Source organism: Galleria mellonella, unplaced genomic scaffold (assembly GCF_026898425.1).
Source record: "Galleria mellonella isolate WM207_F2 unplaced genomic scaffold, CSIRO_AGI_GalMel_v1 utg746, whole genome shotgun sequence".
NCBI classification, from domain to species: Eukaryota; Metazoa; Arthropoda; class Insecta; order Lepidoptera; family Pyralidae; genus Galleria; species Galleria mellonella.
Genome location: NW_026442148.1, coordinates 2,557,840 through 2,576,266, shown reverse-complemented (window position 1 = coordinate 2,576,266; position 18,427 = coordinate 2,557,840). Strand labels below are relative to the sequence as shown.

Below are 18,427 nucleotides of genomic sequence, written 5' to 3'. Positions count from 1 at the left end.
TATTGGTCGCCACCGGTCGCTCAGTGTGCGGATGCCCTTAGATAAAACTTGCTTCTAATTATACAACCTTACTGGATAAACTTTATATGGTAAAGAGGCGTTCACATTGATTCTGTAAATAATAGTTTAACATTTATTTTTACAACACGGGGGGCAAACGAGCATGCGGCTCACTTAATGGTGAGTGACAACCGCCGCCCATGATCACCCACAACACCAGCGGCATTGCAGGTGTGCTGCCAGCCTTTTAAAAAGGAATGTGCTCTTTTCTTGAAGGTCATGTTGTTGTATCGGTTCGGAAATACTACTGCTGGAAGTGGATTCCAAAGAGTGGTTGTGCGTGGAACAAAACGCGATGTGGAGGACCGCCATACATCTAGATAGTTGGGATGAAACTTTATTTTATGGTGGGTTGTATGGTGGTGAAAGTCAGCAGCGGATATCAATCCGAAACAAGATATTGATATTTAAGGGGTTCGTGCGGAGCATATGTTATTTATAATTACAAATAATATTGAAAATAAAACACCATACCTTAGCGCCTAGATGGTCGCGTACAACGCGGTTTTAGAGATGTTTCCACTCACGAACGCTCAAGTTATGGACAGAGCTCCCTGTCAAGTTTTATTTCGAAGAAACTACAGCGTGGGGTTCTTTAAAAAAGGGATAACGAGGTTTCTTCAACGCGTGTAATGCCCCTGGTATTGCAGGCGTTCATAGGCTACGGTAACCGTTTAATATCAAATGGGCCGTATACTTGTTTGCCACCTCAGTGGTATAAAAAAGAAATAATAGCACTGTGAATTTTCCAATGACAACTTCTTTTTTTTTTCATGTACATTCAAAACATTTATAAATGGCCAGGTCGAAATTTAATAAATAGATATATAATAAATAGATTATATTTTTTACATATTTGTATATATATAATTTTATATATATGTATCAATAATTAATCAACTATATTCAAATGTCAAAATGTAAATAAATCTTCTTGGTACTCAGAAAATAAATAAATATGTCTACAAATTTGTTTCAATAGATACTTATCAATAAAAACGAGAAAATTCTAAACTCGATTCTAAACTCGACTTGATTTTTTTTTTATTTGAAAGAATATAAGGCTAGCAATATACCTTATCAGGTCGACCTGCACAAGGTTCCCCTGGAAACCATCGTGCTAAATTTCAGGTGTATTCATCACAATGGGCTAACTGACCTGCCTTTTCATCCTCACCTATCATCCGTCACTGATGTCACGCCAGCGTAAACTAATAACGCGGGCGGGGTTACCATTTCATTATCATCAATTAAAAATGCATAAATCCACGCTGAGAGAAAAAGAGAGAGAGACTTACTACAGAAGTCGTTTGCTTGGGTACCTCTATCCTATTCGTGTTTCTACCGTAAAGCAGTTGTGTTTGCATAGCTGTGTTTCTGTTTGAAGGGTGGGATATGGCGTGAATTAACAGGGTACAGAGGAATAACACCTGAGTCCTCAAGAATGGCAACGCATGTAGGAGTATCATGGGCGAAACAGTATACTCTGTTATGTCCATGGTACTGTTCATGTGTATAGGCGACGGTTACCACTTACCATCAGGTGGGCCGTCAGCTTGTTTGCCATTCTAAGTTGCATATAAAAAAAATCAAAATAATGTCTAAAAACTGGTCAAATATGAATGAAAAAATATTATGACATACATACTGTGAAATGGGCCGAACAATGATGATGATGATGATGTAAAAATATCACCAGTGTGTGTACACACGCTAAGCGTTATTACGACTCTTGATCAACACCTGCCTCTCAGTAGTGAGCCAGTGTTCGCAGTGTTTGGACGTCGGGATGGCTCTTCATTCCTATATTTTCGTGTTTGTATCCTTACTGCTTCTTAATGTAAGTATTTCATTTTATAATATTTAACTAGCGATTCACCCCGGCTTGTCACGAGTAGGTAATGTAGCGACCTTTATTTTTTTTTGGATAATAAAATACAAGCCGTGTTGACAGGGGGGAAAGGGATTGTTAGTAATGGAGACTGAGAATCCCATTGCTAGCAATATATCTGACCAGGTCGACCTCCGCGCGGTTCCCCCTGGAAACTATCATGGTTAATTCCTGATGAATTCATCATGATGGGCTAACTGGCCTGTTTTCATTCTCATCTATCACCCTTCACTGGTGCTCCGCCAGCGTATCCCGTTAGCGCAGGCGGGGTTACCATACCATTTTCACCCATCAAAAAAAAACCGTGTTGACAACATAGCATTCTACAGGTGGAAGAGTTTTTAATTATTTGTTTAAGTATTTTTTGAATTAATTAACACACTTCAAAAAGAAGGAGGTAATTCGATTGTTTTATGTTCGTTTGTTTGTTTGTTTGTTTTTTTTTTATCCAACTTAGAATGGCAAACAAGCTGGCGGCCTACCTGATGGAAAGTTGTAACCGTCGCCTATAGACATGAGCAGTACCATGGACATAACAGAGTATACTGTTTCGCCCATGATACCTCCAATGCGTTGCCATTCCTGAGGACTCAGGTGTTATTCCTCTGTACCCAGTAAATTCACGCCATATCCCACTCTTCAAACCGAAACACAGCCACGCAAACACAACTGCTTCACGGTAGAAACACGAATGGGACAGAGGTACCCAAGCAATCGACTTTTGTACAAAGTCTCCCTCTGGTTTTTTTTATTATAATTATTTTAAGGGCTTTTACCTTCTTCAGTTATATCAGTCCTGTCGTACCCTGAACTGATTTCTCAAACAAAACTTTATCTACTTCCCCTAGACGCGGAAAGAGAAGAATTAATAGGCATCAATAATTTACAAAAGATGTTAAAAAATTTCTGGTTTAGGTTCAGCTAATAGTTTTATATTTGTTACCTAATAACTTCTTTAGGTGTGAACCGATTTGTAGAACTCTTTTTTTTATCTAAAAGAATATACTTATAGGTAGGTCTTACAGAAGTTTTATCTTATTTAGTTTTTAAATCAAAATTACTGGGTTTGTCAAAAAAAAACTTAGTTTTGTAATATATAAACTTCTTGCTTAGATAATAACCAAAGATTTCGGTAATAACCAATTATGCAAATTTATTCTGACAAACCATTACAATATTGACAAACTTCTGATCAATTTGAGCCATAGATTAAGAACTTAAAGGGTGAGGATGATTCTAAAAAGTTTAAAATAGCTCTAAAAAAATATTTAATCACAAAAAGTTATTATACACTACAGGAATTGTTCCAATGAGAAAATTTAATTGTATTTGTACCTATTTGTTTCATTATTACGTAATAATGTTTTATTTATTTTATGCTAATCGACGATACATATGTATATATAATGTAAAAATTTAGTTATATACTTTATGAAATATTTATTAATGTGATCGCTGCGCCCTTCCAGGGTTCGCGTCGATTCTGTACTTTTAATAAATTAAGACCTATATTGTTACAACATGAAATAGCAATAAATTATTGAATTGAATTGAAATGAAACTATCTTTGGCATTATCAATGTACAGTTTGACTGTAAAAAAGTTAAATAAAGAAAAAAATATAAATAACTGATATTTATCTAGTTCGTTTTTTGTTAAAAATGAAATTAATTGAAAATTACGAAATGCGATTTCGATATTTTTTTATTTTTAAACATATTATTTAATTAACTATCGCAAAAACTATGTATTGGCTCATCATATTCGAATAATAACGAACTTGTCCATGGACCGAGTAAAGATACGTAAACCGAATCCAAATTGGGAGGAAGACTTGGAGAATTCTGTAGTGGTAGGACCGTCCGAGATACTGCGATGGAAATCCTATTCGGTTTACAAGAAAAACAAACGTAAAACTTGTAGGTGTCAGGTAACTGTCCTAACTACAAATATCCTAATTTATAACCGACTTCAAAAAAGGCGGTTCTCAATTCGATTGTATTTTTTTTAATGTTTGTTACCTCGTAACTCCGTCAATTGAAAACCGATTTGGAAAATTATTTTTTCATCTGAAAGGATATGCTTACAGATTGGTCCAATAGAAATTTTATCAAAATTGGTTTGGCAGTTTAGTTTTTTAATCAAAATGACTGGTTTTGATGTTTTTTTAGGGAATAAATCCTTTGTTAAGCGGTCAGACCCTCAATGGAAAATAATCCTTACTACCTCTATGGTAGTTGATAACAAAATATAAATCTGAACTTATGTTTTTTTTTTATTGACAGGAAGCTAGAGGCGGCGGCGTGGCTCCGTCTATAAGGTTGAACGACGGGAGGGAAATACCCAGCCTGGGGCTCGGCACTTGGCTTGGCTTGAAGAGAGATGTGAGTAGTGTTGTTGTCATAAAAATATCTTCACTGGGCATTGTTCCAAGGAATTATAATGACCTGAAGCTTTCATCACCCTTTTACCTGTCTCCGTCGAGCTGAACCTCACCTTCATTTCTTGATATCTCCCGTTCGTTTCTACCTAGTAGTAGGTTTTGGAATGAGCTTTCGTAGATTGAGATTTCGGGGGTATAAGGGGTGAAACAGTATACTCAGTTGGGGGGAAGGGATTGTTAGCAATGGAGTTTGACAGCCCCATTGCTAGCAATATGCCCTATCAGGTCAACCTCCACGTGGTTCCCCCTGGAAACTATCGTGAACAATTCTCGTTGAATTCGTCACGATGGGCTAACTGGCCTGCTTCATCCTTACCTATCATACTTCACTGGTGCCCCGCCGGTGTATATCGATAGCGCTGGTGGGGTCACTATTTCATTAACGCCAATAAAGTATACTCTGTTAAGTTCATGGTACTTCTCATGTCTACAGGCGACGGTTACCACTTTCCATCAGGTGGGTCGTCAGCTTGTTTGACATTCTAAATTGAGTAAAGGAAAAAAATATTTTTTGTAAATAACGGCATTATATTCTGCTAACTTTTTCACGCAGCTTCGTTCGCGTGACCGAGATATGGTATGGTATGGTATATAATGCATTGATCACTTGCTCTGTGTAGTAGCCTATATACCTTTCACAGGCTACTTCTTAATCATTTTCCGATCACGCAGACGAAGTCGCAGCTAAAAGCTTGTTTCACTATATTTGTAGTGGAAAGTTTTCACGAATCATGAACGACAAATTCGCCGTGTTTATTTTTTACCTTTTACCTAATCAAATTGGGACCGTAATTGCGCCACATATCCGGCATTACGAGGAAATCCACTAAATACATCTAATTTTGTTGACAAAATTATAACTATTAGCTATGTATGACATCATACAAGCATGTGTTGTCGAATAAACATAATTTTCTTTCATTATTCATCAAACATACATTTTTAATGTGATTATAATGGAATGGTTTTAATGAATGATAATGGAATGGTAATCCCGTCTGTTTTGTTGCTATGTACTGGCGGAGCACCAGTGAGGGATGATAGGTGATGATGAAACAGGTCAATTGGCCCATTGTAATGTATGTACCTGGAATTCGTCATGAACGAGCAGGGGCGCCCGGGCGGCGGCACTTAGTTGATTGTATGATTAATCCTGTGGGATAACTCGAATTGGGAGTGGAGTTGTTTGTTAAACAAGTAAAACAAGATCACATTCCTTTTTTTTATACAACTTAGTATGGCGAACAAGCTGACGGCCCACCTTATGGAAAGTGGAAACCGTCGTCTATAGACATGAGCAGTACCGTGGACGTAACAGAGTATACTGTTTCGCCCATGATATCCTCATGCATTGTCATTCCTGGGACTCAGGTGTTATTCCTCTGTACCCTGTAAATTCACGCCATATCCCACCCTTCAAATCGAAACACAGCCATGCAAACACGACTGGTTTATGGTTGAAACACGAATGGGATCTACAAAAGGGTAGTAAATAATTTGTGCTCTTGCAGGGATCCCGCGTGGAGGTTCAAGACGATTCCGTAGAAAAAGCGGTGGAGTACGCGATCGACGCCGGCTACCGGCACATAGACACTGCGAGCATATACAACACCGAAGATCAGGTACGCCCACATTTTCTCAAGCTATACGGTATGACAAACAAGCTGACGGGCTATTTAGATGGAAACAGTACCAGTTTCAGTCGATCGGAAGCGCCTGGGAGCGTTGCAGTCCAAAAGAGTGTTAACGAAGGTTTACATAAAGTTCAACTTGGGAATTTATAGTTGGAGGTACATTTGTTTAGGGATCCCGTCCTCGCTACTAATATAGGTACATATATTGATACAGGTGGTGGGATGCCTGTTCTACTGGACACATTTATTTTATTTATTTATTCATTAGTACATATCGCATGCCTAATGAAAGACTGACCTAACTCAAAAAATACAATTGTTGGGAAATCGCAAAAGAAGATTTTGCTATAAGGACTTAGCCTACTTGTTGATGAATAACATTAAAACGGATTATTAATTAACCATGAATGATTGTATTTTAAAAATATGATTAACTATTGATCAATACCAAGTAAAAACAAATGCCGAAAATAATTTCTATCTATTTAAAAAAAAATATGTAAAATGTACATTCTAAGTTAAGTCAGTTTTTTATAAAAAGTAAAGCAAACATTTTTAAATGCAAGTATTCTATTAGGTTTTAAGCCTGTTTCATTTTAAATTATTAATTATTTATAATAACTAATTTAGGATTTAGTCTATATATGATTACATTGGGAAAACATATTTAGAGAATGGGTCATTTTATTCAAATTAGCAGACTGTCGATAAACTTAATACCAGCCATTTTCAAATTATTAAAAGACATTAATATAAATAATAAACTTTTATTGCAATATTCTTTATCAGTAGCACATACAAATAACAAATTTGACGTCTCAATTTTATTTATTGGTTCTATAAATCAACATAAAAATAATGCAAAAAAAAGCAATAGAATTGCTTGTTTGAATTGAAATTATAAAACAAAATTTCTATATTAGAACATAAAAGTTTTAACAAACTTAAAAAATATACACACTTTGGTTATTAAACCTATAAAATAAATCAATGTATTAATCAAGTTTAGTTAAATTACTATAAAACAAAATCAAAACTTATAAAGAAAACATAATTAAACTTTTTAGATTTTTTTAAATAACTTTGGTATGTAATCATTGTTTTATTAATCTTAAGTTAATTTATTAATTATAAGGTGGGTACACTATTAAAGAATAGAGTTATAAAAATCTAAATAAAAATTTGGAATAATTTTTTTTGATAAAAGCTCTCTCAGATCTTTCTTTTTGTTCTCACTTAGCTCTTTCTTTTGTATGTAGGCATTAGTTGGTTTAATTAGAAGCAGAGGAAGCATTTTCTTCCTTGTATTTCTGATGCTTACTTCCTGGTATACGTTATGTTTGTACGAAGTTTTAATGAAAAATGAAAAAGGTGTATCTTTTTTCACCATTATCACCTTTATGTCATTCCATAAAACAGTAGTCCCGTTTTTACTTTTATTAAAGTTAACACCCCAATCTTCTTGAAGTTTTTTCAAATTTTGATTTGTAATAAAATGCTGAATTATTTCCTCTAGGAGATTGCAAAACAGCTTGTAGATCAAACACAAGAACTTTATTTCCATCATCTATTTTGCAGCGATCATTATATTTTTCTTGGCGGCTCAATGTTTTTTCTTCTAAATGGGCATTGTACAAATCATTAAGTAATACTTTTTGCTGAAGCGTCGTGTTATTATATTGCAAACATAAATCGCATTGATCTTTTTTGGGACGAAAAAATGATATATTATAATCTTGTGTAAATACTTTATAAAATGTACAATATCTACCAGCTGCTTTGTTATTTTCATTTTGAGCTACTTTAAAGTCTCTGAAAAGATCTGAAATTGTTTTCCCGCCATCAATATACTCACGAGTAGAATATTGCCTAATGTAATGGGATTCAATTCTTGGTATCGAATCTATAAACTCATTAATATCGTTTAGTAGTTGTTTATCAACTCTTGCATGGTTGTTGTGCTGTCCTCTCAGATCTTGTGCTAGAATTCCATGTTCATCTATTTTGCTTCTGACAGTTCGTATAACACGATCAGAAATATCTAAGGTTTTTATAAAAAACGTTTTACAGACTCGAACAGACTGCCCTTCTACTACGAAATGGAAAGCTTTATTGCAATTTCTTGGATTACTAGCATTTGTATATTTATATTTTGGGTTTATATTAGTCATACAAGACATAATGAATGATCTTTGAGCATCAACCTGGCCGAGATTCCAATACATATCAAAAATTGTTTGTCTTTGATCTGCAGTTATCTTTTTACAGCATTTGAGTCTACATTGAATACCACAGGGTAGTTGAACAGAACGAGGATTAATTGTTTTATTTTTCATATTGATGTATGATTTTCCTGCATTTCTCAGACTTTTAGCTTTATTCTGTTTCCAGCTTTCTTCTTTCCGTTTACGTTTCCTTCCCTTCTTCTCGCCTTCATTTTCTTCTAGTAATGTAGTATATTGTCTGATTTCCTGATTTTTCGCAACTTCGGTTATTGTAGGTTCATTAATGTTTCTTTGCTCCGATTGTTTTGCTGATTGCTGAATAATGTTATTTTTTATTTTGTTTTGTTCATTACTGGAGTCTGTATCGGAACTATCACTCGAAGATCCTGAAGATGATGAGGATGAAGAACATGTAGAAGATGAGGAGCTCCCTGATGATCTTGATCGACTTGGATATATTGGTATTTGCTTTTTCTTTTTAGTTGGAATGTATGTCGAATCTTGATCGCTCAAATCGACATCGCTATTTTCAGATTTGGAATGTTTTTCATCAGTGCAATCGTGGATGTCTGTGATGTTATGAAAGTCATTTTCATTGTTAATTGAAGGTGATTCCAAAACTTCAAAATATTCCTGTACGTTTGAGTAATGCTGATTTTCGGGATTGTTTGTTATATCAGTTAACATCTACAATAATAAAACGTATTTTAGTAATATATTAAAATAAATAAGAAATATACGAACCTAATTTTTAAAGTTCTTTAAAATTGTTACCGTCACTTCTGTTGATGGCACTGATTCGTGTCCTTTATCTTGTGTTGCCAATAGTGGCGCCGGATTTCGAGTCCGAATAAGTTCTATTATCTTTTTCGAGCTATTCAGCGACATTATCAACCTAAAATATAAATAGTCATATTATGCCTCTGGGACAATAAAAAATTTTTGTAAGTAGTTTTTAGATCAACAATGACTTAATATAAAATATTTACAGGAAAAGCAAAAAGTTACGCATTATATTCCATTCTTTTTTTCAAACAAAGACTAAACTAATATTATGGCCCCTAAGTAAAAATAACTTTCAGTGGTAAACAGACTTATACTCGAATGCTATAAAGTGTTACCTCAAGTAATGGATTGTTTTAATAGTAAACTGACTTAAATCTTAATAGCTCCCAAAAGATATAATAACGTATAATATTAAATTGTCTTAAAACAGAATGTTTCACGTAATATATTAGTAAAATATCTATTAAACTGACCTCAAATTTAATCTGTCAATATAAGATTACAAAATTGGATAAAACTTACTTCAAATTTAGTCGTAAACACACTCAATAATGATTGGGTCTTCGTTCAATAAAACTATAATAACCTCTCTCTACAAGTGCTGGACACAAACTGGCGTGAGTCTCTGTTTGACGAAAATACGAAGAGAGATCCCACAAATGTGAAAGAGACGGATATATTGCAGGGGTGGCAACAATGCGTAATTTCAACATAATTCAAAAGGTAGACGGTAGATAGTGGTAACAGAAGCCTACATCTGTAAGTAACTCAATTCTGACCTATCTACTAAAGAGTCAGTATTACATTAAGCATGCGATATATGTGTACATGGCGGACTTAATGCTAAAAGCATTCTCTACCAGGCAACCGTAGGGAAGTGTCAGAATACTCGAATGCGGTACTAGTAATTATTGATATACATACATACTAAAATTACATATATACACGAATAAATATATATGAATAACAAATATACTTACACATATATGATATATACTATATTATACATGAAATTAAGAATAATATAAAGCACTTACTGCTTGGATAGAGATAAAAAGTGAGCGTGAACGCCTTTTTTGAAAGACGGTTTAGTCGGTAGTCTCTTAATGGCATCAGGAAGCGCGTTCTAGAGTCGTGAAGAATGTAGGAGAAAAGAGTTTGAAGCATAACCAGTACGGTGAGAGGGGAACGAAGGTTACGTTCGTGAGTTTCAAAAAGATTAGAGAGAAGTAGTACAAATAGTAGAGAGTACATTCGTTCGTTTCATTCAAGTTTAAAATAAGCAGTGTGGATGCTCAACGACTTCTTTTTGGCGTCGTCGTCAAAGGAGGCGCTGGGCGCCCGTCAATATATAATATTAAGCAGGGATACCTCAGCAAAAGGAGACCTTAGTTTTGGTCGTTAGTCGGAGGTGCTACTGGGCATAATTTTTTACTCAGAGGAACTTTAGTTAAAGGCCTAGGCTGTCAAAAATTGGCCTAGGAGCGCCAGGTGCCTACCCGACAGGCCAATTGGCTAACGGGCTAAAACTAACCAACGGAGGCCGGTCTGGATGGAAAGTGGTAACGTAACCTTCGCCTGTAAACATTATTCCGGGGAAAAAACAAATGTATCAAATCGGTTTACAAGTGACGGAGTTATGTAGTGACAAACATGGAACAAAAACACAAGCGAATTAAGAACATATTTACATATTTCGACGTCGAATTTAATAGTATCCATGTGGACTACATTTCTAACAGCAGATTTGCCTATAACGAAGGAAAACTTGAAAATAGCGCGAATTTCGGCGTTAGTGAACTCCATGTTTACATGTCTATAACTCTTGAACGCAAGATCCAAACTAATCATGTATAGCGTAGTTTTGTAGGTTATGTCAAGACCTTTCAAATGATAGTATTGCCAGATACGAGCTCTGTAGCGCTTTGTACATAGCCGCGAAATTCAAAAGACAAAAATCCGGAAGGGAGATATTTGACAACCTTATTTTTTTTTATGGGTGAAAATGGTATGGTAACCTCGCCTGCGCTAACGGGATACGCTGGCGAAGCACCAGTGAAGGGTGATAGATGAGAATGAAAACAGGCCAGTTAGCCTATCATGGTGAATTCATCAGGAATTAACCATGATAGTTTCCAGGTTGAACCGCGAGGAGGTCGACCTGGTTGGGTATATTGCTAGCAATGGGATTCTCAGTCTCCATTGCTAACAATCCCTTTTTCTCCCACAACCTTATATTTGAATTTTAATTTTAAAGAATGCTGCCACAGAATTGACCCCTGTACATCAGTATACAATAAATGGAAATCAACAATCATGTTTTAGATAAAATAATTTTAAACAATGACCCAATTGTAATAGCATTACATAATAAGATATATCCATTAGTTGCACATACACAATTATTGTTGTTTTTTTATCGCAAAGGTTGGCCGAGCCATTAACAACAAGATAAAGGAAGGGGTTATCAAGAGGGAAGACATATTTGTCACGACAAAGGTAATTAATTTTTTTAATAATACTTAGTTATGGCAAACAAGCTGACGACCCACCTGATGGAGAGTGGTAACCGTCGCCTATAGACACGAGCAGTACCATGGACATAACATACGACATTGTACGACCCATGATATCAATGTGTTACCATTCCTGAGGATTGTGGTGATTTTTTTTTATGGACGATAATGGTATGGTAACTCCGCCCGCGCTATCGGTATACACTGGCGGGGCACCAGTGATAGATGATAGGTGAGGATGAAGCAGGTCAGTCCAACATGATGAATTCCACAAGAATTAAGCACGATGGTTTCTAGGGGGAACCGCGAGGAGGTCGACCTGATTGGGTATATTGCTAGCAATGGGATTCTCAGTCTCCATTACTAACAATCCCTTTCCCCCTACAATGGGGCTGTTAGACTCTATCACTAAACAATCCTTTCCCCCCAGACTGTGGTGTTACATCTCCGCACCCTGTGATTTCACTCATGTAGAAACACGAGTGGGACAGAGGTACTCATGCAGACATCTTTTGTACAAAGTCTTCTGATGATAAAGTCAAACCTGGCAGATATTTCAATTGCCTGATGACATCTGACGGGAACTGACGGGAACAGTAGAGTGGGTAGAAAATAGTTAATATTCGAAAACAATTAAAAACAAAAAAATAAAGAATTTTTATTTGATTTCATCTTTCAATTTTCATCACACTTTTCTCACTGTTCTCTGAGGAAGTAGATAGATAGATACTCTTTATTGTTTCCTCCATAAGATTACAATAGTAAACTTATTATAAATATAAACAATTACAAGAAATAATCACAATGAGAAAACAATGGGCGACCTTATCGCTAAGAGCGATCTCTTCCAGGCAACCTTTAAAGATGTACGTCTTAAAAATCTCTCCACTCATTTCCAGCTGTGGAACACACGCCACGCGAAGGAAGACGTGGTGCCCGCGCTCAGGGAATCATTGAAACGGCTCAACTTGGATTATATTGATCTGTACTTGATACACTGGCCTGTCGGACTGTTGGTAAGTTGATATCACTATTTCACAATATTCTTTGACAATTTGCCTTTTTTTCATGTTACTGTAATTTTTTTTTTTTTTATACAGAGTCCTCCATTTTATATTTATTTACTTACAGTCTGTCTTTTTTTTTATACAACTTAAAATGGCAAACAAGCTGACGGCCCACCTGATGGAAAGTGGTAACCGTCGCGTATATACATGAGTAGTACCATGGACATAATAGAGTATACTGTTCCACCCATAATACCCCCCATGCGTTGTCATTCCTGAGGACTCGGGTGTTATTCCTCTGTACCCTGTAAATTCACGCCATATCCCACCCTTCAAACCGAAACACAGCCATGCAAACACAGCTGCTTCGCGGTTGAAACACGAATGGGACAGAGGTACCCAAGCAATCGACTTTTGTACAAAGTCTCCCTCTGGTAGTTGTCTTTTCAATTGACTTTAAAAAGACGAGGTAAGACCCTCTTTTTGTAAAGTTGGTTGTATTTTTAGGTATTTAATCCGGTCAGTAAACATATTCCGGTCATGCGAACGAAGTCGCGGGTAAAATATAGTAGAGGGAGACTTTGTACAAAAGTCGTTTGCTTGGGCACCTCTGTCCCATTCGTGTTTCAACCGTGAAGCAGTTGTGTTTGCATGGCTGTGTTTCGGTTTGAAGGGTGGGATATGACGTGAATTTACAGGGTACAGAGGAATAACACTTGATTTCTCAAGAATCGCAACGCATGGGGGTATCATGGGCGAAACAGTATACTCTGTTAAGTCCATGGTACTGCTCATGTCTATATGCGATGGTTACCACTTTTCATCAGGTGGGCCGTCAGCTTGTTTACCATTCTATGTTGTATAATAAAAAATACTATAAAAATCCCATGTCGCGATGTTCGTTCATGCGGATCTCCGAAACTGCTCAATCGATTTTAATGGATTCGGTGACTATGTATTGTTTACTCCAACTTGAGAGATAGTGTAGTTCATATTCCGATAAGTGGACGCGGTAGGTGGCGGTAGGGGGCGCTGTAACGTTGGCCGGGTCAACCGCGGTTATGTAACACCCATACACCTCCGAATGATATGCCAAGTGTTATTAGGGTTCCGTACTGAAACCGTTTGTTCGTCACAGCGTTATGTCTCGGCAACTATATTTATGAGTGAAAAAGGAATGGTAACCCCGCCTGCGCTAACGGTATACGCTGGCGGAGCACCAGTGAAGGGTGATAGATGAGAATGAAAACAGGCCAGTTAGCCCATCGTGATGAATTCATCAGGAATTAACCATGATAGTTTCCAGGGGGAACCGCGTGGACGTCGACCTGGTTGGGTATATTGCTAGCAATGGGATTCTTAGTCTCCATTACTAACAATCCCTTTCCCCCTCTCAGCAACTATTATTTATACCACTGAGGTCGCAAACAAGCATACAGCTTGTCTGATGGTGAACGCTCACTGTAGCCTATGTACGCCTGCAACACTAGAGGTGTTACGTGCGTATTGCCGACTCTCAAGCGACCTCTTTACCTAAAGCAAAGCAATAAACTGAGTTTCGACCATTATGTATTACTATGGCATACGTATGAAAGGAGAAAAATGTTATTTTTTTTGTATTTTGCTTTTTTTCGCATATGTATTCATTTATCTATCTTATATATAGATATAAATTGTATATCTATCTATCTATATATTTTTGTACGGAACCCACGGCGTGTGAGTTCAGTTCGCACTTAACCGATTTTATTTCATTTATAGTTTTGATTACGGACGTGTGGGTGTCAAATAATAAAAACTAATTGGTACCAATACTTGTAGATAGCGGCCGGTAGGTAACTGTGGCACAATTTGACAACATGACTTGCGTATTATGGATGAAAATGAAACGGTGACCTCGCCTGCTCTATCGGTATACACTGGCGGGGCACCAGTGATAGATGACTGATGAGGATGATGAAAGGCGAGGTCAATTGGCTCATCGTGATGAATACAAAGTGTGAAATTCACCGTAGAACACACAGACCCACACATACATACACACACGCACACGCACACTCACACACACACACACACACACACACACAAACACGCACACGCACACACACACACACACATGCAAACGTACACACGCATACACTCACACACGCACACACACATACACACACCAAACATACACACACGCACACACACCCACAATCACACATACACACACACGCATACATACGCACGCACACACATACACACACTCATGCACACATCCACAGGCATATGGTCGAGGGATGGGCAGCAGCGTCGCTCTTTAAACGTCACGATAAGTCTAATTGCAGTTACCAACCTGCCCGTCAAGCGTTGCAAGTATTGGAAAACCTCCAACAGGGGGATATGTTCAGCAGCTTACAGTTAGCGGCTGGTACGACGCTGACGAGTCTGTTGAGTCTTAGTTGAGAATTATAAGAAATGTCAAACGACCCTGTGTTGCAGGCGAACGGTTCATTCGACACCACGGACAACGCGCAGACGTGGCAGGGCCTGGTGGAGGCGCGCGACCAGGGGCTCGCGCGGTCCATCGGCGTGTCCAACTTCAACGAGCAGCAGCTCGACAGCCTGGCCGCGCGCACGCACGTCACGCCGGCCGTGCTCCAGGTCGAGGTATGCAGGCAGACAGGCAACATAACCTTCAAGAAAAGAGTATATTCCTTTTTAAAAGGCCGGCAGCACACCTGCAATGCCGCTGGTGTTGTGGGTGACCATGGGCGGCGGTAGTCACTTACCATCAGGTGAGCCGCATGCTCGTTTGCCCCCTGTGTTGTAAAAAAAAAAAAAAAAGATAGATAGACAGACAGATACTCTCTGTAGTTAATTTATTAATAATTCTTTATATATATTTTTTCCTTTCTATCATAGATTTATCCCTTGTTTCTCTCATTTACTAATTTCCTTTACACATTTCTAACGTTCCCTTCTTTTTTTCCTCAATCCTTTCCTCCAAACCGTGGGTGGCGGAAACCAACAACAAACAGAAAACGTTACACGGCCGTATAACCCTACCAAATTCAGATACAACCCGCTTGCATTCTTTCTACATAAACTGTGTCCAATATATAATCTAGTAATGTAAAATTTGTCATTGACTAATAATTGACGTATCAAACATTGACTATACAGTAGCCTGCTGTGAATTGAGAAAAATAGCAACTGATGGTGTGTCTTTCGTTCTCTTTTTACTAATTATATTTGCATAAGAAGAAAGAAGGCAACCATATGATTTACAGTTTTTGTTTTATAATTTTTTACATCGCCAATGTACCATATACCGATAGCGCACACAAAAAGTACATAATACATGCAATAGTAGATAAAAAATGATTCTTTTTAAATTTTTCTCCATTTGTGTATTAATCTTTCTCATAAGACTAAACCGAATAAGATGACATTTTTACAGTATATAGGCTACGGATTTTGTTTTTTAATTAATTATAAATTAATATTTTTCTGTAGTGAAAGTGTAGTTAAAAGATCAAATTGTCGTTTCAGTGCCATCTATTGTCAAATAGACTATTATCTCTACTAAACAATAGATGGCGCAAACTAACGGCAATAGTGTTGTTTCTACTAGACAATAGATGGCCATTTATTAGATTATGCCCCTTTAGACTGGTTTTCATTCCAATTTCTTATTTTCAATTCATATTTATTTAGGAAAAATGTTCATATTCGTTCCCTTGAAAGGTTGTTAATATTTTCTATGACTTACATGATAAAGGGGAAGATTTTGTTTGTGTGGAAGCGACAATCACTGCAACAAGCGGTCGGATTTGAAAAAATATTTTTGTACTCCATAAGCTTCTTTCTTGTGAAGGATTTTATAGGCTATTCAACATTACGGTGCGACTCATCAAGTCCTTCCAGGGTTCATGTTGATGCTGTACCTCTAATGTTTAAGATTTACATTTTTACAACATGAAAATGCAATAAATGATTGATTTCATCATAATGACATGAGAGTCATATAATAAATTGAGTATTGGTCAGTCAGTCAGCATCCTCTTTTATGTATGTTACATAAAAGAGGATGCTGATTGATTGACCCATATATCAACGTACAGAAGAAGCCGTTTGATGTAGAATCTTGAAATTTTACATGTAAGTTCATTATATTGAAGAAAAATACATTAAGAAAGTAATTTTGAAAATTCAACACCTAAGGGGGACGGGGGGAAAGGGGTTGTTAGTGATGGAGACTAAAAATCCCATTGCTAGCAATATACTCAACCTGGTCGACCTCCTCGCGGTTCCCCCTGAAAACTACCATGGTTAATTTCTGATAAATTCATCATGATGTGCTAACTGGCCTGTTTTCATTCTCATCTATCACTCTTCACTGGTGCTCCGCCAGCGTATCCCGTTAGCGCAGGCGGCAAAACAGGGTTTGATACTTAACGGGGGTAGTTTGCATGGAATTTCGGCAGTTTAGAAGTTAGACACGTGAAACTTTATTGAACATGAAATCGGGTATAATACGCGAGCGATGTCGCTGGCAAAAGTTAGTAAATAAATAAATAATGTGCATTCCAGATCAACCTGAACCTACAGCAGCCATCGCTGCTTGAGTACTGCCGTCGCCAGAACATCACGGTGACCGGCTACACGCCGTTCGGATCTCTGTTCCCGAGCAAGGCCCAGGACGACGCTCCCCCGCCGCGCGTCGACGACCCTGCTCTCGTTAACATCGCCAACAAATACAACAAGACCGTCCCCCAGATCGCCCTCAGATATCTGGTGAGTATAATAATAATAAGTACGAGCCCCTGCCGGTCCTTGAAAGCGACAGCGTCAGACTCTACTAGGACCGATCCATCATCATGGACAGGACAGTTCTTGTGAACAAACCTGATATCGAGATAATGAATCGGGCACTCTCGAGGGTGTTTTTGGTGGATGTCACCATACCGCATAACGAGAACCTCGTGAAAGTCGAAACCGAGAAAAAGAGTAAATATCTCGACCTGGCTCACGAGATGACCAAAATGTGTCCCCACACACATTTCGGTCATCTCGTTAGCGTCCACCGAATCGAAGGATTTAAGCTGGTATCTAGGTGTTCCTGTACGTAAGTGACAGACAGAAATTTATCCGTCGACGGTAATGGCAAGGTAACTCCGTCTACAACTGGCGGGGCACCACTGAGAGATGATAGGTGAGGATTAAAGCAAGTCAGTCAGCCCATTGTGACGAATACAACAGGAATTAGCCCGCAATGGTTTCCATGAAGAACCTTATGGAGATTGACTTTTCGGAGTATATTAAGGTTATCAGACCCCATTACTAACAATCTCTTTCCCCCCAGGTGGAGTTAGGAGTCGTGCCGATACCAAAATCGACGACCAGGTCCCGCATAGAACAGAACGTGGCGGTGTTCGACTTCTCCCTGACTCAGCAGGAGCGAGACCTGTTGAAGAGTTACGACCGTGGCTACAGGACCATCCCGGTGCTGCACTGGATCGACCATCCGTACTACCCGTTTGAGAAGAGACAACACTGAGCAGACAGTTAACAGTGTTTCAATGTTTAGAACTCAATGATTTAACCAAGTTTTAATGAAATTATAACATAACAAAATCTTTCATGAGCATTATTTCCACCCATCCATTATCCATCCATTCCTAAATGTAAATCTAGTTAGTTGATTAGTAAATTAATTTTGTTCAATTCCGCTATCTTTAGTATGCGGGCGACGTCCAGAATTTAAAGATTAACATGCTACTATTATTATTAGTAGACTCCGACCGTTATTCGGTCTACGCAAGTGCCGCGACGCGTGTTTCATCTCTAAACGAGGCATCTACAAGCAAATTAATAGAT

The 18,427-nt window shown here is 37.7% G+C and overlaps 2 protein-coding genes across 2 annotated transcripts; one reads left to right on the top strand and one right to left on the bottom strand.

Moving 5' to 3' along the window:
• Positions 1–1,748: 1,748 nt before the first annotated feature.
• LOC113514035 (aldo-keto reductase AKR2E4-like) lies at positions 1,749–18,186 on the top strand. The gene is made up of 8 exons (XM_052901165.1): positions 1,749–1,900; positions 4,237–4,335; positions 5,906–6,016; positions 11,467–11,538; positions 12,455–12,571; positions 15,047–15,214; positions 17,141–17,344; positions 17,913–18,186. The coding sequence occupies exons 1-8, from the start codon at positions 1,850–1,852 to the stop codon at positions 18,105–18,107; spliced, it is 1,017 nt and encodes a 338-aa protein (XP_052757125.1). The 5' UTR covers positions 1,749–1,849; the 3' UTR covers positions 18,108–18,186.
• On the bottom strand, positions 6,780–9,855 carry LOC128202095 (uncharacterized). The gene is made up of 3 exons (XM_052901158.1): positions 9,562–9,855; positions 9,028–9,148; positions 6,780–8,940 (listed from the first exon to the last, which is right to left on the bottom strand). Exons 2-3 carry the CDS (start codon positions 9,139–9,141, stop codon positions 7,474–7,476), a joined length of 1,581 nt encoding a protein of 526 aa, XP_052757118.1. The 5' UTR covers positions 9,142–9,148; positions 9,562–9,855; the 3' UTR covers positions 6,780–7,473.
• Positions 18,187–18,427: the final 241 nt, after the last annotated feature.

What these genes read in the sequence shown, in the direction of transcription:
- LOC113514035 (XM_052901165.1), top strand. Translation starts at nt 1,850, where the DNA reads ATGGCTCTTCATTCCTATATTTTCGTGTTTGTATCCTTACTGCTTCTT. An exon ending in GGCTTGGCTTGAAGAGAGAT is followed by an intron (nt 4,336 to 5,905) that starts GTGAGTAGTGTT and finishes GTGCTCTTGCAG; the next exon opens with GGATCCCGCGTGGAGGTTCA. An exon ending in AGATCGCCCTCAGATATCTG is followed by an intron (nt 17,345 to 17,912) that starts GTGAGTATAATA and finishes CTTTCCCCCCAG; the next exon opens with GTGGAGTTAGGAGTCGTGCC.
- LOC128202095 (XM_052901158.1), bottom strand. Translation starts at nt 9,141, where the DNA reads ATGTCGCTGAATAGCTCGAAAAAGATAATAGAACTTATTCGGACTCGA. An exon ending in TGCCATCAACAGAAGTGACG is followed by an intron (nt 8,941 to 9,027) that starts GTAACAATTTTA and finishes TTATTATTGTAG; the next exon opens with ATGTTAACTGATATAACAAA.